General features: G+C 60.2%; 4 protein-coding genes across 4 annotated transcripts in view; 2 read left to right on the top strand and 2 right to left on the bottom strand.

Annotated features, from left to right (window-relative positions):
• CORO7 (coronin 7) overlaps positions 1-499 on the top strand; it is a 39,524-nt gene extending 39,025 nt beyond the window's left edge. The window contains exon 28 of the mRNA XM_049768443.1: positions 8-499. Within this exon, the coding sequence (XP_049624400.1) occupies positions 8-13 (6 nt within the window). The 3' untranslated portion in view covers positions 14-499. The remainder of the gene's footprint in view (positions 1-7) is intronic.
• Positions 1-22,369, bottom strand: part of HMOX2 (heme oxygenase 2) — a 205,912-nt gene that overhangs the window by 88,728 nt on the left and 94,815 nt on the right. The gene's annotated exons all lie outside the window — the stretch shown is intronic.
• On the top strand, positions 1,496-5,606 carry PAM16 (presequence translocase associated motor 16). Its single transcript, XM_049768538.1, has 5 exons — positions 1,496-1,613; positions 4,700-4,784; positions 5,129-5,265; positions 5,352-5,417; positions 5,521-5,606. Exons 1-5 carry the CDS (start codon positions 1,611-1,613, stop codon positions 5,596-5,598), a joined length of 369 nt encoding a protein of 122 aa, XP_049624495.1. The 5' UTR covers positions 1,496-1,610; the 3' UTR covers positions 5,599-5,606.
• On the bottom strand, positions 6,510-11,267 carry GLIS2 (GLIS family zinc finger 2). Its single transcript, XM_049768469.1, has 6 exons — positions 10,854-11,267; positions 9,816-9,988; positions 9,132-9,308; positions 8,926-9,059; positions 8,661-8,779; positions 6,510-7,971 (listed from the first exon to the last, which is right to left on the bottom strand). Exons 1-6 carry the CDS (start codon positions 11,023-11,025, stop codon positions 7,181-7,183), a joined length of 1,566 nt encoding a protein of 521 aa, XP_049624426.1. The 5' UTR covers positions 11,026-11,267; the 3' UTR covers positions 6,510-7,180.

Here is a 22,369-nt window from a genome sequence, read left to right as displayed (position 1 = left end):
TCCCTAGGATTAGCTGCCCACTGGCCTGTAGCCACTCTGCACCTCTTGGAGCCCTGGTGCCACCGCCATCCCACACTGCGCACTGCCTGCACCCTGCTTTCTGGGGGAATATGCTTCATCTTGCCACTGCCTGCTCGCATGTGGAGTCGAGTGGGGAGCGCAGTCCCCAGACAGGCTCTGGGATCCCTGTGTCCCCTTCTGCGACCTGGGCTGGCCCTGGCCTGGCCTGACTCTACCCAGAAACCTGCTGGGGTTTTTTTTTTTTATTTGTTTTTTAACCTGTCCCCTCCCCCATCGTGCCTGCTGCCCTAGTTCCTGTGGACTTGGGGGCTGGTCCCCACCACCAGGCGTTTTGAAGCAGCACTGCTGACCTCAGGGGCCTGGGCTCCCAGGCGTGAAGCCAGGAACGGGCTGTCACTGAGCGCATGGCTTAGTTCACTGAGCCTTGCAGGCCTGCACCTTCCCAGATGTTTCATCTATTAAACTTTTCTAAAGATGCCACCTCTGTTGTCACTGTTGTCTCAGGGGTAGTGGGAATGGGGGTGGGGAGGGACCAAGATTTGGGTGATCTTGGTGTGGTGGTCTGGGCAGTAACTCCTTTGAGTCAACACTGGGTCATCAGCTCAGCTGCCTGGACAGAAGATAAGGCAAAGAGGCAGGCAGGGTTTGTGGAGGGTCCTGCCACCATGTCATCGTGCAGGGGGCCAGATGCAGGCCTACAGTAGAGACAAGGGGCCAGAGAGATGGTAATGGGGTTAATGCACTTGCCTAGCCTGCAGCTGACCCAGGTTGGATCCCTAGTACAACAGGAATGGTCCTATCAGGAATGATCACTGTGGGGGCAGAGCGATAGCACAGTGGTAGAGCGTTTACCTTGCACACTGCTGATCTGGGACAGACCCGGGTTTGATTCCCGGACCATAATGTGGTTCCCTGTACCTCCCAGGAGCTATTTCTGAACGCAAGAGCCAGGAGTAACCCCTAAGCACAACCATGTGTAGCCCATAAAAACAAACTCAAAAAAGGGATGATCACTGAGCACAGAGATAGGAATAAGCCTGAGCACCACTGCCTGTGGCCCAAAAATTAAAGAAAAAAAGAAATGAGACTAAGGCGATGGAGGCATCAGATAGGCTTGGCCCAGGAGACATTTGCACAGACTAAAGGGGAACCCAAGACCCTCTTAGGGCCCTTGCAAAGCAGGATCTGGACTGAAACCCGATTCGGAGTTTCCTGCGTTCTGAAACCCTGCGAGACCCACTACTCCCGAGGTGCTGAGTGCTGCTTGCACTGCGTTCCGTCACGTCCCAAATGCTGGAGCCCAGCCAAGCGGAGAAAAGGGAATCCGGCATCCGACCCGACAAGCCAGGGCAGTGCAACCTTCTCGCTCCCCGGGAAGCACATGGGCCGGAAGGAAGAGTCCCGGCCCCGCCCCGCGCTGACCTCCAAGCCCCGCCCCCTGGGCCGAGGGAGCGAGTGCGCATGCCTGGAGCTGCTCAGCGCACGCGCACTCCGCAATGCCGCGCGACCTTTGACCCGCCGGCCGCCCTTGAGCCCACGGGGCCCGGGAACGCCGGAACCGTGGCGGGAGACAGCGCGGCGCGGCTGTCATGGTGAGACCCGGCCCGGCGTCGCTGCGGGGAGGGAGGCAGGTTCAGTTCTCAGCCCCCGAAGGTGTCTTCGAGAAGGGAGCGTTTGGGGGGGCACCCCTGTTAAGACGCAGTTACCCCCGGATCCCCTAAATGGGCTTCTTCTGCTCCCGGGATCCGACCTGCTCTGCAGAAAAGGTGCCTGCAGGAGCCCGGAGCGATTAGCACAGCAGAGTGGGCCCCTGTCTGTCTTGCACACGGCTGACCCGGGTTCGATCCCCGCAGCCCCTTTAATCCCCTGAACACCTCCAGGAGTGATTCTTAAAATAGAAAGCCAGAGGAATCCTGGAGTATCTCTGGGTAGCCCCCCAAAAAAGAAAGAAGAGCTAGGAGGAATCCCTGAACATCTCTGGGTGACCCCCCCAAAAAAAAGAAAGAAGAGCGAGAAGAAATCCCTGAACATCTCTGGGTGGCCGCCCCTAAAAAGAAAGAAGAGCTAGGAGGAATCCCTGAGCATTCCCCCAAATAGAAAGAAAAGACACTTGTAGTCGCGACTGGCTTCCCAGTGTTGAAGATCATTTTGGGGCAGCCCCCTGTGTGTGTGGAGACTGGATGTGAAGTGACGGTCTTCCAGCTGACCACTGCAACCTGGTCAGCAAGGAAGTAGATCTCGAGATATGGGGCGTCCTGAAGGCTGTCAGGGGAATGCACTCGGGCTGATGTGGGTGTGTGTGTGATTGTGTACAGTGATGAGAATGATCTGGCGGAGTGGCCATGGGTGCACAGTTAGGGACGTAGATGTCTAGGAAGGGGGAGCTGGGAGCAGTTGGTGTGACTGCGGTGTAGAGGGGAAAGAAATGGGCATGCGGCTGTATTTTAGGGAGGTTACAGCAGTGTAGTCGTAGCCCATCTTGGGCAAGTTAATCCCATGTCGTGTTTGATCTGTGCCAGGCCACAAACTCAGATCTACAGCCGTTGCTTTCAGGGACACCATGCCCAGTGGTGCTCAAAGACTGTTCCCTTCTCCATGCTGGATGAAAGCCCCCTGGACTCCCTCTTTCGCCCCATTCATGCCAGAAGGGCCCTGGAGGAAGGGTGGTGTGCTCAGGACCATGCCTGCTCACCAGGCTTCTTTCTCAGTGCATGAGCCACGTCCCCTGGGCTCCCCAGCCCCATGGGCTGTGCAGGACCACCTGCTCTCCAGTGTGCTGCCCCCTGGGCAGACTTGACGTTTGTGGCTCAACCTCTGTTCCCCACTGGCCCGTTTGATCTGGCACTGCAATCAGCTGGTTTTGCTTTTACTTGGGCTCTGGGAGCCTGAGAGTTAGTCTAGAGGCTAGGGGACATTTGGGGGCTGTCGCTGGCCACACACTGCCCCCTTGAAGTCTCAGCTCTGACCAGAGCTGCCCAACGGCATCATCTAGATGCTGAGTGGGGGAATGGGCTGGTCACTCCTCTGCCCAGTTGCTTCCTATGCCTTCCAACTTGGGGACCTGCTGGCATGAGCACATGTGTTCCCAGGCCCAGAGAAGAGCTCTTTGTGGGTAACTCACTGGCAACAGAGGAGGCAGATAGACTTCAGCACAGCCTCACTTCCTGCTGGGGATGTCTACTGAGGGGGGCTAGGGGATCCCATCCTGGGTGGTGCATAAGTGTGTGCATGTGGGCCCGGAAAGATAGCACAGCGGCGTTTGCCTTGCAAGCAGCTGGTCCAGGACCAAAGGTGGTTGGTTTGAATCCCGGTGTCCCATATGGTCCCCCGTGCCTGCCAGAAGCTATTTCTGAGCAGACAGCCAGGAGTAACCCCTGAGCACCGCCAGGTGTGGCCCAAAAACAAAACAAAAAAAAAAGTGTGTGCATGTGTGGTGCCCTGTAGGATATTACGAGTGTTGCAAGTCAGCCCCTGAAGAGGTTGACTGATGGAGGGATGGAGGATGCGGTCTTTCCCCTCCAGCTCAGAGCACACGTCTGTCACCCTGTTCAGCCAGCGGTTCTGAGGTGAAGCGGCGAGTAAACAGCTTGCAGACAGTCAGGCTTATGGAAATATTAGCTTTATTCGGTGGACAAGACTGAAGTCCAAAGCCTCAGCATCAGTTCCAGCCAAAAAGCCCCTTGCCTTCCACAGACCCTTGTTTTTATCCCCCAGAATCAGGTACCACCCTAGGGTGGGAGCAGAATGCCAGGTCACATCCTAGGGTAGGGCACAATCATGGATCAGGGTAGGGTCAGTAACATAATAATCCCATAAAATGTTTACATACACAACACATGTGTTTGGGGGTGTCCTACTATGGGTAATGTGTGCATGTGTGAGCACGTGGAAGTATGCATGTATGTGATGAATGTAGGGGTTCCTGTGAGTGTCTTGTGACTGAGCAGCCATGGGTACAGGAGCCCTGCTGTGCAGTGGGCTGAGAGGATGGCACAAAGAAATATGGCGTGACACTGACAGGTCACCTGCTTGCCTGGCTGCCTTCAACCTGGCCACACACACCACTTCTGGCCCAGGCATGAAGGACATGACATTTCTGCCATAGGAAACACATTTCTGGTCTTCCCTTCCCACCAGTGACCTACTCAGTCACGTCTCTCTCTATGGACCCCGGGTTCTCAAGGGGCGGCAGCCAGGGTGGGTCGTGTCGTGTTGGCTCTTCCATGCACAGGCCTTGGTCTGGTTGGCCTGGTCTGTGTGGTTTTGGTCTGGTTGCTAAGCCTCTCTGTGCCTCCATGGACAGAAGTACATAAGTGTGCCACACTTATACCAGGATAGGTGCTGGGTTCCCAGACCCAACCCAGAGGGGTTTTGGTCACATCCGGCAGCGCTCAGGGGTTCCTCCTGGCTCTACGCTCAGAAATTGCTCCTGGCAGGCTCAGGGGACCATATGGGATGCCGGGATTCAAACCACTGTCCTTCTGCATGGAAGACAAATGCCCTACCTCCATGCTATCTCTCCGGCCCCTGGCCTGAATCTTCCCTTCAGTAATGGGGGAGTGGGGATGTCTTTGCCCTCAAAGGCTCCTGTAGCCATGCCATTCCTTGGTTGTGTCTGCCTCTGGGGCCATTTTGGGGGCCTCCTGTGGGCACTGAATTGGGCCTGCTCTGTCCACAGGCCAAGTACCTGGCTCAGATCATTGTGATGGGGGTGCAGGTGGTGGGCAGGGCCTTTGCCCGAGCTCTGCGTCAAGAGTTTGCAGGTAAGTGTGCCCCCTCCCCTTGCCTACTTCTGTGAATAGTCATTGCCAGACTAATCTGTAAGGCCCTGGTCCTGGGGTCATTGGTTGGGCAGTGGAGTGGGGGCACAGGGCAGCCAGATAGAACCTAGAGCCCCACCGGTTTCCTCTGGGTGCAGAATTATGGAAAGGCCCAGAGTTGGGCCTGTTTCAGCCTCGCTTCTCAGACCTCCAACAAGCCCCACTGAGCCTGCTTGTAGCATGAGCACCCAGGGAAGGCCTAGGGCCAAGCACTCATTCCAAGTCTACTCAGCCTCTCTGATGGGGTAAGCGCCCCGGGGCCCAGCATTCACTCCATGTCTCTGCAGCCAGCCGAGCAGCTGCAGATGCCCGGGGCCGTGCTGGTCAGCAGTCGGCGGCAGCATCCAATCTCTCTGGCCTCAGTCTGCAGGAGGCCCAGCAGATCCTGAATGTGTCCCAGCTGAGCGCTGAGGAGGTGCAGAAGGTGAGGCCACAGAGCCCAGGGCCACCCCATCAGTCCGGGGGCACCTGACTTCGTGCCCCTCACTGGTGCCCGCCCCTCCCCTGCAGAACTACGAGCACCTATTCAAGGTCAATGACAAGTCTGTGGGTGGCTCCTTCTACCTGCAGTCCAAGGTGAGTGGAGTGGCATCCCTTTGGCCTCTTCTGTCCCAGCTCTTGGGGTCTGGGAGCAGGGGACTGGCTGCATGTGGGGCCCTAACTGTGGGGTGCTCCTCAGGTGGTCCGAGCCAAGGAGCGCCTGGATGAGGAGCTCCGGATCCAGGCACAGGACCAAGGGAAAGAGCCTAAGACGTGACTTGGCCCCCGAACCCCTGCTCCCACACCCCCACCCCCACCCCTAATTTATAGCGTGGTAATAAATGCCTTTTCTGCATTTCTCCATTTCTCCGCTGTTTCCTACCTGACTGAAGAGGTCTTGTGAACAAGCTCACAGCCCTCACAACTTGGAAAGGTCCTGAGCTCTGCCCAACACACTCAAGTGTGGGCTCAGAAGGGAAGTGGGGAGCAGCCAGGAGGAGTTCCGGGGGAGGGGGGATGGGCGAGGGCATGGCAAGGCATGACATAAGGCATGTTTGCAACTCACTTTTATTGTTTCTTTATAAACTTCCTCTCACACGGAGGAATATATTGTTATAATCATTAGCTTATCTTTTTTGTTTTTAAACTCTATGCTAATGGCAATGGAGCCTAGAGGAGGAAAGTAAGCTACGATAGAAAGGCACTTAGAACCTGTTAAATACTGATATCGGGGTGACACGACCACCCCACACGGAGTCCCACAAACTGTGCCTGCTGTGCCCTGTCCTCCGCTCCACCCCGTCCCGATGCGCGCTTAGGCCTGGGGCCCTTAACGGGTGGGGGCCTGGGTCCTGGGGGGCCCGAAGGAAGGAGGCCTGCTCCCTCCTGCTGGGCTCACAGCCCCTCCGAGGGGCCGAGCCAGCATGGGCGGGCGGGGTGACCCCTCTGGAACAGAAGGGCAGTCAGGAAAGGGTGGGGTCAGCAGAACTGCTTGGGAGGAGGCAGCAGGGACCCCCGGAAGGGCAGGGATGCCAGAGCCCCACTGCCACTCCCCACCTCCTGATCTACAGCCAGGAAGGGTGGGGTGTTGCCAGGGCTAGCCCAGAGAGGGCCAGACCCCCCAAGGGATAACCCTGGGAAAGAGGACTGCTACAGTCCTGGGGCCTTATATCACCCCGAGCCTGGGGCCTACACTCTGTGGGGACTCTAAGCCCCCTTGTTCTGGGTGTGGAGGGATGGGATACCCCCAACAAGACTAGGCCCCACCAGCCCCACCTGTTCCCTGAGTTGGGGGTCTCCTCCCCCAGCTCCTGGGGCGCTCCGAAGGAGTGGGGAGGCCTGCAATGAGGGCTCACAGGGACCAGGAGGGCAGTTCCAGGTGGCTTGTGGGTGCTGCGGGCAGCAGCGGGTCTGGGGTGGCAGAGGCAGAGCAGGTCTCCCGGGGGGGTGGGAGGCACCTTGTCATGGGAGTGTTGCTGCTTCCTGTGGCATTGCCAGGGCCTGCGTCTGTCTTGCTTTCCTTCAGAGGGTGGGTCAGAAGGAAAAGTCGTCCAGGGGGCCCCCAGAGACATGCCCCCCCCAGCTCAGCAGGGGTGAGGGTGGGAGTGTGCTCCAAGCCTCATGGAGGGTGGGTGCACTTGGCAGGGGCAGGCAACCACCTGCTCACCCAGGGTCACCATGAGGTGAGGGAGCACCAAGACGGGGGTTGGGTCAGCACCTGGGAGCACAGACCTCCCCTGGCTCAGCATGCCAGGGCTGACCTAGCACCGTCCCTGCTTGCTGGCGAGGTGGGGTACTTTATTGCTATTTCGCAGAAGAATTTCCGTTCGTCTGGGGCCTGAGCTGGGCACTGGGTGGGCTCAGTTCACTACGGCCGGCTTCAGCAGCACAGAGCCGGGCGGGATAACCACCCAGCCGGGCGCCATGGCCTCAGGGCTGCTGACCGAGCTGACGCTGGTGGACAGGTCCAGCGCAGTGCTCGGCAGCAGGGGCAGCGCATCTGGACTAGGCCTGGAGCGCCCCCCTTCAGTTCTCTCTAGGGGTGTCTCCCGGCCTTCCAGCCCCGTGGCCCTCGAGGGCACTGCCCCTCGCTTCTCCCCCTCTGCCTTGCCGCCAGCGGAACCAGCGAGGAGGGAGACCACGGGCAGGCCTAGCCCGCCAGACCCGAAGGGCGAGGGCAGCAGTGGGTTCTTAGCCAGATTGAGGGGCAGGACAGGGCCAGGAAGGCCCGGGCCCAGGCTGCCAGAGGGGCCCCCACCACCATTGTTGCTGCAGGCCAGGGCGCTGAGGTCTAGGGGGCCGGGGGCTAGGGGCAAGGGCAGGCCAGGTAAGCCAGGCCCTCCAAAGAGGGCAGCAGGGTTGGGGATGATGATCTGCGCCCCACTGTAGGGGCTGCCGTCGGGGGTGGGCAGGGGGGCTTTGGGGGGTGGCCGCAGGTGCAGGAGCTCTTGGTGTTCGTGCGACACGAAGTGGCCGTGGGCCTTGATGTGCTTGCGCAGCGAGCTGGGGTCGGTGTAGCGTTTGCAGCAGCCAGGCATCTTGCAGTAGTAGGGCTTGTCCACGTAGTGGGTGCGTGTGTGCTTGAAGCGGTCACTGGAGTTGGAGTAGCGCTTGCTGCAGCCCTCGTAGGGACACACATATGGCTTCTCCCCTGAGGGTGGCAGGCGGGCAGCGGCTCAGACTCCCCACCCTCTCTCGGAGAGCATGGGCTGACAGGCTGGAGAGAGGGCAGTATCCCCCCTATACTGCCAGCATTCCCTATGGACAATGACTGACACCACCTCGACAAGCTCCTTGTCCAGAAGCCTTTCTAGACACACACTGGGCGTTTGTCCGTGGCCCCGAAGGCCCAAACTCAACTGTCACATGGGCACAGTGTCCAGCCCACCCTGGTGCCTTCACTGACCAGGGTGAGACCACCAAATAGGCTCTGTGCCCCAGAGAGCCCCTCCCACTTGCTCTCTCCCTATAGGGAGAGGAGGATTTCCACTGCTCTTGGGGGAAGGGTGACGTGGGGTGATGTGTTGGAGCCACACCTAGGTAGGCTATTCCTGTCTGATCGGGAGATCCTGTGTGGTAGGGGGGATGTCTGTGTCTCCTTGATGGTCCTAATACCACAGTGACATTCTGGATAGCTGGCTCAGGAAACCCCAGAGCAGCGCCTTCCCTCCATCCCAAAGAGCAGGGGGTCTGTCCCAGTTGTGGGAAGACTGGGAAATGCAAAGTGGGGTGCTTCCAAGGTTGCTGGGCTGTGCCACATGATTCCACTGGACCTGGGTACAGGAAAGGGTCACTCTAACACCCCTTCGAGCCCCTGGTGCCCCGCCTCCAGCCCCTCACCTGTGTGTGACCGGTTGTGGATCTTCAGATTCTCCAGGCGGGAAAAGCTCTTGCTGCAGGTGGGACAGCGGTGTGGCTTCTCATTGGTGTGTGTGCGGATGTGAATGAGCATCTTGTACCTGCACCAAAGGCATAGAATAGAGCTCAGCGGAGGCCCTTGGCCTGCCTGGGCCAACACATCCTGATTCCGCCCTCCCTGGCTCCTGCCCCACCCACCAAGCTCCAATTTCACCCCTGGCTCCGCCCTTCGCTCTCACCCCCTCACCTGGCATTGAAGCCACGGCCGTGGCGGGCACAGCCCTCCCAGTGGCAGCAGTAGCCCGCGTCCTTCTCGGGCTTGACATGGTCATCATTGACGTGATCCACCAGGTCTTGCAGAAGCTCGAACAGCTGGTTACACTGTGGGGCAGCAAGCGTCAGAGCCCAGGCATACCCTTGCCCATACCCCGGCTCATACCCTAGATCTCTCACCTTGGCCCAGCGGCACACCAGCTGCTTGGGCAAGGGGAGCTCTGGTGAGAGGCACTTGTCCTTGGGGGTGCTGAGGAAGGAGGAAGCAGGCAGGCGCAGGGCACCCCCAGATCCCAAAGGCAGAAAGAACTGGAAAGAGCTGTGGATGCCGTCCAGATAGCGCATGGGCTGGAAGTCCTGGTGTGAGGAGGGAAGATGGCAGCAGGGTCAGAGTCCCCACAGCCCAGAGACCCGTCTGCAGGGGGTCTTAAGATGGTCCGAACCCTGGCCCTGTGCACGGAACCTCACTGGGTATTGGGGGTCTTTGACAAAGCCAAGGGGAGACCAGCCTGTAGGACCCGAATAGGAGGCAGAGACTGGAGGGACAGCCATTGTCGTGGTCTCCAATCTCAGACTTTAATTTAAAAATTGAGGGAGAATAAACCCTTTTTTATTTTGTTTTGTTTGGGGGCTATACCCAAACAAAACAATGCTCAGGATTTCTATCTCTGTGCTCAGAGATCACTCCTTGTGATAATTGGGGGTCACATGGCATGCCAGAAATCACACCTAAGCAAATACCTACCCGATGAACTGTTGCTCCAACCCCAAACCTGTGTTAAGCCGCTAGCCTAGATCATCCTCTGTAGCTGCAGCCCCCCAAACCAATGCTCTTCACTCTACAGGTCCCGCACCCTTCCTTACCGGGGCTGTGGGCATTGCAGGCAAGTCCCCGTTGCCCTGGCGCTCAGGGGACAGAGAGCTGCTGCCGTTGGGGGAGTCTAGCCCAGAAGGAGGGGACAAGCTGAGGTCCACCAGAGGAGCAGCAGAAAAGCGTCCCTCTACTTTGTCAGAAAACTTGGGGTTCAGCAGGAAACCTAAAAGATAGACTCAGTTCAGAGGTGCAGGCCACTGTGTCCAAGAGTAGATATCAGCCACACACACCCAGGCCACCCTGAGGTCCCCAGAAATCAGCAACAGAAGCAACATGCCACACATGTGACTGTCCATTAAGGATGTGAGGTCCTTCCAGAAGGATCTCTCACGGTCAGAGACATGGGGCCCTCCTTCCCCCTGTTGTCCTGGCCCCGGTCTGATTCCATGCTCCCTTCTGTAAAGGAGAAGAGGGTCAAGAATGTGGTGCAGCATAAACAAGGGTGTGGGGGGCTGGCTCTGGTGCTCTCCCTTTCCCCTCTCAATCTCTTCTTTCTCCTGACTACCACACAAGATTTGCATAAGAAGTCCTTGGCACCTGTTTCCTCAAGCACCCACCCTCAGTTGTGTGCCACAAAAGAAAAAAAAAGAAATAAAGTCACTTCCTGTGACTGTGGGCAGTGTGGCTTTCAAGGTGCACAAGAGGTTGGACAGGCCTGAGCTTCCTCACCTGGATCAACTCCCCTGGTCTTGTCCCAACCTCTACCTCTACCGACCTCATTCTCTAATCCCTGCCTGAAAGTCCAAGAATCTGGGTGCAGGCCTTCCCTACTGCTGAGATGCCCCCAGGAATTGGGGTATAGGTCATCCATTCTGATGAGATACATCCCCCAATGCTCTAGTTACTCCCAACAGCCCAATGGGAATCTGAATTCTCTGAACTCTGAGTGGGTGGGGTCCCCCTTTTCGGGAACAGTGTTGCCTCAATAGACAAGCTGCTGAGCTGCCATCTGTCCTGGGCACTTGGCACCAGGCCTCACTGCCATAGCTCCTCTGAGGCAGACCCCCTCCCATCTGTGGGGGCACTACCTGAGGGCGGGGAGCCGGGGGAGCCAGGCTTGGGGCTGTCATCCAGCAGGCCGAGCTCTCTGTGCAGGGCTCGGGGCCGCACCACGCTCAGCGCCCGTTCCCTCTTCTCTCGGGCTGCGCGCAGTTTGCTGATGCTCAGTTTCAGGTCCAGCGGCTCATCCAAGGAGTGCATGGTGGCAGGGGTGGTTGCTTCCGGGCCTGAGAAAGACAAGCGGGACCTTAGACCTCAGACCCTGGTGGGGACGCAGCCCGGTGAGGTGGGCAGGAGGTGCCCGAGGGCTGGGGTGGCCAGCAGGGGGCGGCAGGGGACTATGGCCGGGCAGGGCCAGGGTAGATGGGCCTGAGGGCCTGAAGCTGGATAGAGTCAGGGTTTCTGCAGCAACTGTATTTGAGGGCTCCCACATACAGAGCTCCCAAGGGATATGGATATTCTCTTGTCATTTTTTTTTTTTTGGTTTTTGGGCCACACCCGGTAACTCTGAGGGGTTACTCCCGGCTATGCACTCAGAAATCATTCCTGGCTTGGGGGACCGTATGGGACTCCAGGAATCGAACCCAGGTCCGTCCTGGGTTAGCCTTGTGCAAGGCCCTCTCTCTCTCTCTCTTTTTTTTTTTTTTGGATCACACCCAGCAATGCTGAGGGGTTACTCCTGGCTCTACATTCAGAAATCACTCCTGGCAGGCTCAGGGGATCATATAGGATGCTGGGATTCTAACAACCGTCCAGCACTCGAGGCAAACGCCTTATACCTCCATGCTATGCCTCCGCCACCCCCTTCAGTCATTCTTTTTTTTTTTTTTTTTTTTTTTTTGTGGTTTTTGGGTCACACCCGGCAGTGCTCAGGGGTTACTCCTGGCTCCATGCTCAGAAATTGCTCCTAGCAGGCACGGGGGACCATATGGGACGCTGGGATTCGAACCGATGACCTCTTGCATGAAAGGCAAACGCCTTACCTCCATGCTATCTCTCCAGCCCCTCCTTCAGTCATTCTTATGAGGCAGGAATGGTCCCCATATTCTTTCATTCTCAAATCACACATCAGGGACCTTGAACTTTCCCAGCCCATCTCTGCAGCCACATGGGGGGGGGGGGTGTTTAAGAACAGGGCAGCCAGGTGCCACTCCCTTGCTTGATCACTTGTGTCTGCTAAACGCACCAGCATTGACCCTCCCATCCTCCCAATTCGGATTTAAACCTCTCACAATGGGCTCAGCACCCACATGCCCCACTCTGCTGTCTCTCTGAGCCCCTCATCCCTCAGATAATCCCCCCAGACATGCAGAGGAACGGACTGCTGCCTTTCTCCACATGGACACATCCCAGGACCCAGTGGCATCTCGGAGTGGCAGGGGGTACACACTTGGCCGTGGAACCCAGGTCTGAACCCCAATTAAGCTGCCGGGAGATAAGTGCTGGGTTTGATCCTCAGGCGTAGCCTGGGCTAGCCTGCCCCAGGCCCAAACAGGCAGGCAGGCAGGTAGGTGGTGACAGATGCCAGGCCTGGAGGGGACATGCCCTCCTGGGCCCCACTCCACCCACTCCTGTCTGTCTGTCCATGTCTGCTGTCCCTCCACCTGTTTATTTTTAGATACAGACCCTGAAGCGCTGTGTGCTGGGAGCCTGGAAGGGGAGGAAGGAAGTAAATATTTATGCTGATTAAGAATTCAGGAGCCAGGAAGGGCTGGTGGCCTGGTCTTGGGGGCTGGCAGGGGGCCACAGGCCACCTCTGGGCTTGGTCCTTAGCAGGCCCTGCACCTGGGAGGCAGGAGGCTGGGAAGCGCCACCCAGCCTACATCCCTTAACATCTGTTTCACCTGGGGGTGGTAGTGGGGGGGGGGGGGAATGGGACGACCCTGCGTGGTGGAGCCTTGGGGATCTTTGGTCACCCAGTTCTTCAGGCTTGCAGAGACTGTCTCTGGGATCTCAGCAGACACCCCCTACCCCAGGGCTGGCAGAACCTCCGCGCCCCACCCCACTGTCCCCCCAGGGAGCCTCCCCCAGCTTCCTGGCAGTCCCTTCTCGGAGGAGCCGCCCCAGCCCACAGCGCCCCACACCCGGCTGGCCACACCCCGAAAGAACGTCCCTGGGGGGGCCCGCCCGCGCGCCCTGCCGGTGGGTGGCAGCTCTGACCTTGGCCAACCTCCGGGTCCCCTCGCACCCGGCGCGGGGCCGGCTCTTTGTCCCCGCAGTGGCTGCTGGCTGCGGTGGGATCGCGGCCCCGGGGCCGGGGAGGCCGGAATGGGGGTGTCACCACCTGGACCCGCCTGGCAACGCGCTCGCACAGCCGGACATCCGCGCGCACCGCGGCCCCTGCGCGCAGGACAGGCTTGGGAGCGCGGAACGGGGTGGGGGGCCCTGCACGGAGACCCCCCGGTGCGCAGGCTCCGTCTGTCCGAGAGGAGTTTGGGGGGGCGGCGCCCAGGTGGTCGCGCGACCGCGGCGGCAAAAGGAACTAATTAGAGCGGAGGAAGCGGCCGGCGGGACTGGACGGGGGTCACCCCGAGGGTGGGCCTCGCTACCCTAGGGGGGGCCCCACCCCGCGGCCCGACACAGACAATGGACGCTATTGTGCACCCAGCCTGGCAGCCAGGCTGTAGCTCCGAGACACGGAGCCTCTAGGCTTGGGGGGGACCCCACACCATGCACCCCCTCCTCCCAGCTAGCTACCTGCCATGGGGCTGAGATTGGGAGAAGCCTCCCAAACCAAACTGGTGGAGACCTGGGTCTGTCAGGGAAACTGAGGCTCTGAAAATAACCAGACCCATTTTCCTACTAGGGTTGGGGGGGTGTCATATACGGGAAAGAGGGTCCACTGGCACTGAACACTGACCATCAATCAGCCTGGCACTTAATTCTCAGAACGTCCAGAGCCCCTGCTTATAGTTTTTTTGTTTGTTGTTGGTTTTTTGTTTGTTTTGGGGCCACACCTGGTGACACTTAGGGGTTACTCCTGGCTATGTGCTCATAAATGGCTCCTGGTTTGGGGGGGCCATATGGGATACCAGGAGTGGGGGGGAATCAAATCGAGATCCTTCCTAGGTCAGCCACATGCAAGGCAAATACCCTACCGCTATACCACTGCTCCAGCCCCCTCTGCTAGTAGTTAATGGGGGAAACTGAGGCAGACTGGTAGAAGGTAGATGGTTGTGCGCCATCTGGGAACACTTGGTAACTCCTTGGTAGCAGCAGAGATGAGCCTTCTAAAGTGGGCATCCCCCTGCCCATCTCTTGGGGCCTGCCCAGCTTAGGACTGGGAAAGCCCCCCCCCCCCCAAAAAAAAAAGCCCATGAGACTGTGAGCTCATGAAAATGAGGAGCAAATCCCCAAGCTCCCTGGTCTGACCAGTCTCTGCTCCCTGTTCTGACAGACGGGAAAACTGAAGACAGGAGAAGGCCAGACAATGGCTGAATCCAGCCTGTGCCGTGGTGTCCCCTTTTAGATGCAAACCCGGAGATGGCATGAGGGTCAGTTGCACAGCTGGTGTGAAGCGTGTCAAGCCCAGGCAGGCCCCAAGCTGCTCCTCAGGAGCTGCCCTGAACCCACAGAAGCAAGGGGGGGGGGCTGACACTCCTCCTTCCCCAGGGGCTGCAGGACCGCAGAGGCAGAGGCAGTGGGTGGGCGGGGGCCTGTGTTGGGGGGGACCCAGGGAGGCCTTGAGAGCTTAAGGCAGGTCTGCTGCCAAAGCAAACGGCCCACAGCCCAGAATTCCTGGGAACCACTGTGGCTCAGCTCCTGCCAAGGGCTCGGCCATACAGGGGGGCAAAGGGACAGGCCACATCCTGCGGGCCTGCTCCACGCCCTGCGCAAGCGCTGGGTCCATGTCTGGGTCAGAGCACCTGGGTGTCCAGCCACCTCCTGGAGAGGCCTGAGAGACAGGACAGGCCGACTCAGCAACCCATCCCCCTGCCAAGAATCTCCAGGGGCGCCCCCAGGCCTCCTGAGATCACCCAAAATAAAATGGGCCACGGGACTGCAGCAATAGCACAGCGGTTAGAGCATTTTTGCCTTGTACGTGGCCAACCGGGGAATGACCCAGGTTCGATCCCCGGCATCCCATATGGGTACCCTGATCCTGCCAGGAGTGATTTCTGAGCACAGAGCTGGAAGTAACCCCTGAGCACCGCTGGGTGTGGCCCAAATCTCCCCCCCTCCCAAATAAATAAGTAAAATGTAGTAAGATGTAGGGGAGCCAGACCTCTCACCGGATTTTTGGGTAGCTGACAGTTCTGAGGCTTTGTGTCAGTCAGTGGTATGGCTCAGCACCTGGCCTTGGGGGAATGGAGGTGCAGGGGTATCACAGCAACATCACCATCTTTGTTTTGCCTTTTTTTGTGTGTGTGGTTTTTTTGGTCATATCCGGCAGTGCTCAGGGGAACTCCTGGTTCCATGCTCAGAAATTGCTCCTGGCAGGCACGGGGGGACCATATGGGAAGCCGGATTCGAGCTGATGACCTTCTCCATGAAAGGCAAACGCCTTACCTCCATGCTATCTCTCCGGCCCCACATCACCATCTTCGTACCCCTTCGGACCCTGAGCAGGTCCCCTAGACCTTCCCTAGAAGCTGTCAGTGAGAGACTGACACTTCTGTGGCCACATCCCTACAGGGCCCCTGCCTGCAGGTTTTGAAGAATACAGGACACAGCACTTCCGGGAGGAACACTGGGTCCACCTCCCTGGGCACCCTCACTCCTCATGGGGATAGGCACCTCCAAACCTGAATCAGCTCAACTGGAGCAGAGCTCTGTGCTCTGTAGAGAGAACCCTTGAGAAGGGGTGCGGGCCAGGAGGCTCCACCCAACTGAGCTCCTGCCTGGGCTCTGGCTCCAGAGAGGCCAAGCCTAGAGATTCTTATGGGGTACCCCCCACAGTAAGTCAGACCTTCCAAGGTCACCCCATAGTTGACAGGCTGGAAAGCAGCGCAGCTGGTGGCCCACTCGCCCCCTCCAGCCCTGGATTCCAAGGGGTGCACTTCCTCTCCCCTCCCAGTGCCTCCCCACAGTGACCCTTTCTCGGGGAGCAACTCCTGCAGGGGCTGGTGCTCCCAGAGGCCTCTGAGGCCTCCCAGCCCCTGTCTTGAGCCCCCACCCCCTGCTGCCTGCACCACCTTTGCACAAGTATGTCTGGTATTTTCCTGTCTGCCCAGCTGGGGGGGAGGGGGTGTGGGGCTCTGAGCTGCCTGCACCTGGGCCCAGCCAGAGGGGAACCCGCCCACCAGGGCCTTGAGGGACAAGCGGGGCAGTGGGGGCACCAAACAGGGGGACAGCCAGCCCCGGCATAGGCCCCACCAGAGCACACGAAGGGGGGTAGCACCAGGATAGGTCCCTTCCAACTAACAGGCTCCCCACAATGGCACATAAGGATGTGCCACTCCTCTGCACAGATGGCTGGCTATGGAGTGCAGGGTAGAAGGGATGTCCCTATAGCCCCTACTATTATTCTCACATCCAGTCAGGCTGCAGGACCCAAAAGCACCTTCCAAGTCCTGGGTCCCCCCAGCCTGGACAGACACCAGGCCTGCTGGAAGCCACACCTGCCAACTGGGGAGTAGAGGCGGCTGGACCCTGGACTTTGGCCCTCGTGCCGCCTCATTTTCCTGCATTCCGGCACTAGGCCCTTCCCCCATGAGTTCTGGAGACCCATGGGGAAACCCACAGGGGGAAAGGGATGGACACCAGGCCTCCAGCACACCAGGACGCAAGTAGGAGAAAAGGGGTGCATTTCTTTTTTGGCTTTTGGGTCACACCCAGCAGTGCTCAGGGGTTACTCCTGGCTCTATGCTCAGAAATCAACCCGGCAGGCTCTGGGGACCATATGGGATGCCAAATTCGAACCACCATCCTTCTGCATGCAAGGCAAACACCTTACCTCCATGCTATCTCTCCAGCCCCCCATGAGGGTGCATTTCTGAGTCACCCCATGAATGGGGGTCAGGGACAGACAACTGCCCCCCACGCTATATCCATTTCAGTCACAGCCCCATGAGTTGGCACCATGCCTCAATTTTCTACCCAGGAAGCCCAAGGCTCAGCCCAAGAGCAGATGAGCAAGAGAGGCAAAAACCAGACTGCCTCAGTTCTCAGCTCTCTCTGCCTTCCCGGCCCAAAGCTGGGCAGGCTCCTAAGAGGCCCTAAGAGCCTATAGAGCTGGACCAGGATCTGGAGGGGCTTAGGGTGCTTGGCACAGAAGAACCGCCCTCCCCAGCCCCTATCTCTCCTGCTGGCCACTCCAGCAACTTCTCTGCCCTCCTCCAAAGACTTCCTAGATTCACTTCCTCTAGCCTCAGCTTCCCAAAGTGAGGCTGTACCTGGTGCCTGTAATGCTGCCTGCCGCTTGTCACTTGTACCATCATGTCCCCAGCTTCTCAGCTTCCCTGCCCTATGCATTGCCTTGCCACTTGCAGGCACTTATTGCCGTTGCTGGCGTGTGCAGCAGAAGCCCACAGAGAAGCCTAGAGCAGGCAGGCACCAGCTCAAGGCAGGGGGAAGACAGCCTGGGGAGAGTGCTCCACGTCGGGGCCCAGAGTGATCCACGTTGGGGCTCAGTCACCCTGTGACGTGTGGCACAGTGTGGTGGGAGGTCTTAGCAGAAACTTGGACTTCACAGGGTCACGCAACCTGGCTTTGTCCACAAAGTCAGACAGGCCTGGAGTCTGGGGTGCTCATGGGCCTGGGGGCTCTAGGGCAAAGTAGCTGCTGGGGGGCCAGACAGAGAAGTGGGGAGGACACTTGCTAAACCTGGTTCGATCTCCCGCATCCCATATGGTTTCTCCAAACACCCCCAAATAACCCCCTGAGCATTGCCAGGTGTGGCCCCAAAACATAATAAACAAAAACAGAGTGACAGCAGGTCTGGTCCCTGAGACAGGGGCCAAAGCCAAGTTGGGTGAGGGATGCTAAGGCCCTGCCCAATCTGATCACCTCTAGCGTCATCTCTTGCCACTCCCATCAGCTTTGGCACCGATGCCCAACAGCTGGGCAAGTCCCAGCCCAAAGGGGCTCCCCACACACCCTCCTTCCTCTCCAAAGCCAGGCCACCTCCACACTCAAAAAGAAAGCCCCCGCCTGGTAAGACTCTGCCAGGCTGACACGGGACATGGCAGGGGTGGGGGAGCATGGCAGCTGGAGTGAGGTGCAGGGGACTTCCTTCAGCACAGCTGTCCCAAGTGTTCGTGAAATCTGATGAGGGGTGCCTGGGGTGAACCCCAGGCTGGAGGACACCAGGTGCCAGATACAGCTAGCTGCCCTAGTTGCGAACTTCCTTTGTCCCGCCAGGAACTCTCGTGACCTCCTAGGTCCCAGGGTCCAGTGGATGCTGTCTGGGGGTGCACTGCAGAGGCCAGGTTGGGGGTCAGGTGGGGGCCAGGTGGGAGGGACCAAGCAGTAGTTAAATGGGGACCAGGTGGGAGCCAGGCAGAATCCAGGTAGGGGCACAGGTGGGGACCAGACATGAGCCAGTCGGGGGACAGGGAGAATTACTTTCTGGAAGGAACCCAGTGGTGCTGGGGGGATCTTCGGAACCTCTCCTCCATGGCACACAGTGTCACCCCCACAACTTGGGGTCCCACAATCCGGGGGCCCTTTCGGTAACAGGCAGGCAGGCCCTAGTCTGCCAGCCCTGGTGGCCACTAATGCCAGAGCAGTTAAGATACTGACAGACAGGGCTGAGCGAAGGCGCAAGCGGTAAGGCATCTGTCTTGCTGGTGCTAGCGTAGGATGGACCACGGTTCGATCCCCGGGCGTCCCATATGGTCCCCTAAGCCAGGAGCGATTTCTGAGTGTAGAAGCAGGAGTAACCCCAGAGCGTTACCAGGTATGGCCCAAAAACCAAAAACCAAAAAAAAAAAAAAAAGACGCTGACAGATGCAGACCATGGTTCATGGTTCAAACCCCACCCCCATCTCTGTGCTCTCAGGTGTCCCCCCCATCAGCCACCCAGAGTCTTCCCTGCAGGAAATGGACACAGGACCTCGGGGTGGCTGAAGCCACTCTGAAGGGGCAGAGACATATCCCAGCCCCAAGGAGACTCAGGCCTATGGGAGTGGCAGAGGGGGGCGCCAGAGAGCCCCAGAGCAGGGAGGGGAGACGCTGTGGGGTTCTGCGGTACAGACCTCCCTCAGGACAGGAGGGCAGTCCTCTAAGGGTACACTGAGACAGGCTCCAATGTCCCCACATGCTCCTGCATTCTGAGCCTTGATTTCCCCATTTACCAACCAGAGACCTACCACCTGAGGTGCTGATGGGAGCCCAGGTAGAGCACACAGCGCAGCCCCCACACCCCGCAGCCCCCACACCCCGAAGCCCCCACATCCTGGGCTTGTGCTAAAGCAGCTGGGACCCCGCGCAGGGCCACCCTCGCAAAAACCCTTTCAGTCCTGGTATCCGGCCGGGATCCCAGAGGAGGCTCCGCCCTTGCATGTGTGACCTCAGGGTTCAAAACCACCACCCCAAAACCAAAACCACTAAGAGCGTCAACTCAGCACTTGCCTTCACACTATAGACGCAGCACAGATTTTGTCGTTTCCACTCCCCAAAGTGCCTCCAAGTCTACTGTACCAGAGGAGACCGCCGGGGCCTGCAGAGCTCTGGGGTCCATCCCCACCAGGCCTGGTGACACCCCTTGGCAGCCCTGGGCCTCTGACCCCCACTTACTATGCTGTGGGAGAGAGCCCAGCATCCTCTCACCACTAGGTCACCTCAACCTCTGAAAAGGGCCTAAGGGGGGGGGGGGAAGCCTTGTCACGCAAGACAAAGTGACAGTAAAAACCCTGGAGGAAATGGAGCTCCAGAGCAGGTGAGAAAGGTCCCACTGCCCCCACCCACCCAGGAGAGGCACCCTGTCACCCCCATAGGGTGGACGCGCTTCTCCACCCCCAGAGTCCCACCCCAAATGCCTCCCAGAGAGCTCCACTGCTCCCGGTCCCAACATCTGGTCCCCACCCCTGGCCACAGCAGGCCCCTCCCTCCTCCCTCCCTCCCTCATCCTGGGGTTGCCCCAACGAAGCACCCGGGAACCCCACCCCTCGCCCAAGTGGGACTAGGGGAGAAGCAATGGCAGTTTGGGGGCGGGGCTGGTGCATTCTTCACCGCCAGGCCTTGGACCCAGACAGGGTGGATTAGGGGCAACACTCCCACTGTGGCGGGGAGGGCGGGCGGGCAGCAGGGGGCCGAGGACGGGTGAAGGGGCCTGGCTTTGTTCCGGAGGCAGGCACTGTACTCCAAGGGTACCCCACCCGGGAGGGGCGCCCTGGCAGGCTCCACGTTTGCAGCTGGGCTTTTTAGCAACAACAAAAGCCTGGGGGGGATGCAATTCACAAGATTGTTTAAAATGAGGTTTGGGGATGTCTGTGGCATCCAGTTATTCATACGGCCCCACCCACAGGGACACAGAGCTTGGAGCTGTTCCCCCTTCCTGGCTCCCACCCAGCCTTTCCCCACGAACCTAGTCTGACCCCAGCCCGTGACCCAGCCAGACCAGGGCCCAGGACATCAGCTACAGCCAGGAGCTGGGCTAATCCCCCAGAACACGACCCCCAAAGCATCGGTGGTGCCTGGAGTGGGTGAGTCACCGTCTGGCTTCCTGGGCACCCCTTTCCCAGCACAGCACCCCTTCTCCCCCACAAAGCACCCCTTCCCAGCAGGAAGGAAAGGCTGGCAGGTGTCCCTGGGTCTCCGGAGAGTCAGGAGCCAGTAGAGGGGGGCCCCCAGGGGGCCTTGCCAGGGTCACGCAGGGGCCGAAAAGCCCCAGCTGGAGGGATTTAACACCAAAGGTCAAGGGTCACAGACAGGGAAGGGCAGGCCGACCTGGGGGGGTTGAGGGTCAGCGCTAATGGCAGCTCCGGAAAGAAGGAGGAGGGGAAGGGGCTAAGGAAAACAGGGCTGCTTCCAAGGGGTCCCCCAACCCTACAGAGAGGGCCCTACGCCCTCCCCCTGCAGACATCACCCAGCAGTGTGTGGGGGGGGAGAGTTGAACTGGGCTGGGCTGGAGTCCATGAAAAGGGGTCTTGGGAGCAACCCCGTGCAGTCCCTCCCCCAAAGTGGACCAGGCCAGCTGGGGGCCCAGCCTGGGTCCCCAAGGGGAGCAGGGGAAGCAGGAGGCTGGAGGTCAGGGAGGGATGTGTGGGTGGGCTGAACAGCTGTGGCACTGTGGTACCCGGCTGTGGGGCTGGGTGGGTGGGTGGGCGCCTCAGGGGACCCGCTCCCCTTTCCTGCCCTCCCTGTGGTCCCCCCCATCCGGGTTGGAGGACTCCCAGAGGCTCAGAGCTCAGGCGCAGGCGGGGCCCACCCAGAACCCCGGGAAACCCAGGCCTTGGCCAGGCCCCTGCCGGCCTGGCTGCCCCCTCAGTGTCAAGCACGGCCTCCGGAGCCAAGATCCCGCTGGATGGCCGGGGGCCCGGCTCCGCCCCGCACCCCGCTGCTTCCCAGGCACTAGGGCAGGGCCAGCGTCCGTCCCTGCAGCCAGCACCCCAGCGTGGCGGGGCCGGACCGGCCCTCCTGGATGGGCAGGCAGGCAGCACGCTGCCCTGCTGTGGCCCGTGTGCCCGGCTGGGCAGGGCAGGCTGCCAAGGCCTCCAGGTGCCAGCCTGGATTCCAGCCCCATCCATCCATCCATCCATCCATCCCTCCCTCCCTCCCTCCCAGGGGGCGGGCGGGGCGCGGGCATCGCCTCCCTCGGAATGCACCTGCCTGGCCCCCTCGGACCCTAGCCTAGCAGCCCCTCGCTCTGGCCGTCCCGCAGACGCAGACACAGACGCAGGGGAGGGTCAAGTGCGGGACAAGACACCAGAGAGCCGGAACGCTCGGAGCGCCCAGCGGGGTGTCCCCATCCCAGGCTGGGGCGGGGCGGGGTGGGGTGGGGGTGGGAAACACCTTTGGCACCGGATGCTAGGAGATGCCCTGGCCATGCACCCCCACACAACTCTGCGCGGGGGGCCGGGGAGACCCCTCGCACCCCTGCTGCGCACCCCAAAAGCAGGCGCCCAACTTCCCCGCCGAAGTTTGCTCCCGCCGGCCGGGCCGGGCCGGGCCGATGGCAGGGACCCGCAAGGCGACGATCGGGAGGGCCGGGTCCGAGTCGGGAGGTCTGGGGGGGAGGCAGCTCTGCAGCCGGAGCCGGGGGAGCTCGCGAGCCACGGGGGGCCCCGCAAGGCTCCGCTCACAATAGCCCGGGCGCGGCGCGGCGGCCGGGGGGCGACCTGGGGCCGAGCCGGGGGCTGCCTACCTCGGCGGCTCGGGCGATCGGGCTCCGGGCGGCGGGCTCCGGCGGTCGGGGGCGGCGGGGGGCGCCCGGGGGAGGGGCCGGGCGGGCGGTGGGGGGCGCGGGCTGCCCTGCCTGGCACGGCCGCCCGGCGCCCGGCCGCTCCGCCACCTCTGCAGCTCGGGCGGGCGGGCGGGGAAGGTGGCCGCGGCGGCCGGCCGCGAGGGATGTCTTGCGGCGGGGGGCGGGCGCTGGGCGGGCGGCTGCAGGAGGAGGAGGAGGAGGAGGAGGAGGGGCGCGGGGCCGGGGGGCGCCTCCCCG

This window comes from Suncus etruscus, chromosome 2, assembly GCF_024139225.1.
Source record: "Suncus etruscus isolate mSunEtr1 chromosome 2, mSunEtr1.pri.cur, whole genome shotgun sequence".
NCBI classification, from domain to species: domain Eukaryota; kingdom Metazoa; phylum Chordata; class Mammalia; order Eulipotyphla; family Soricidae; genus Suncus; species Suncus etruscus.
This window is presented reverse-complemented; position numbering and strand designations above follow the sequence as displayed.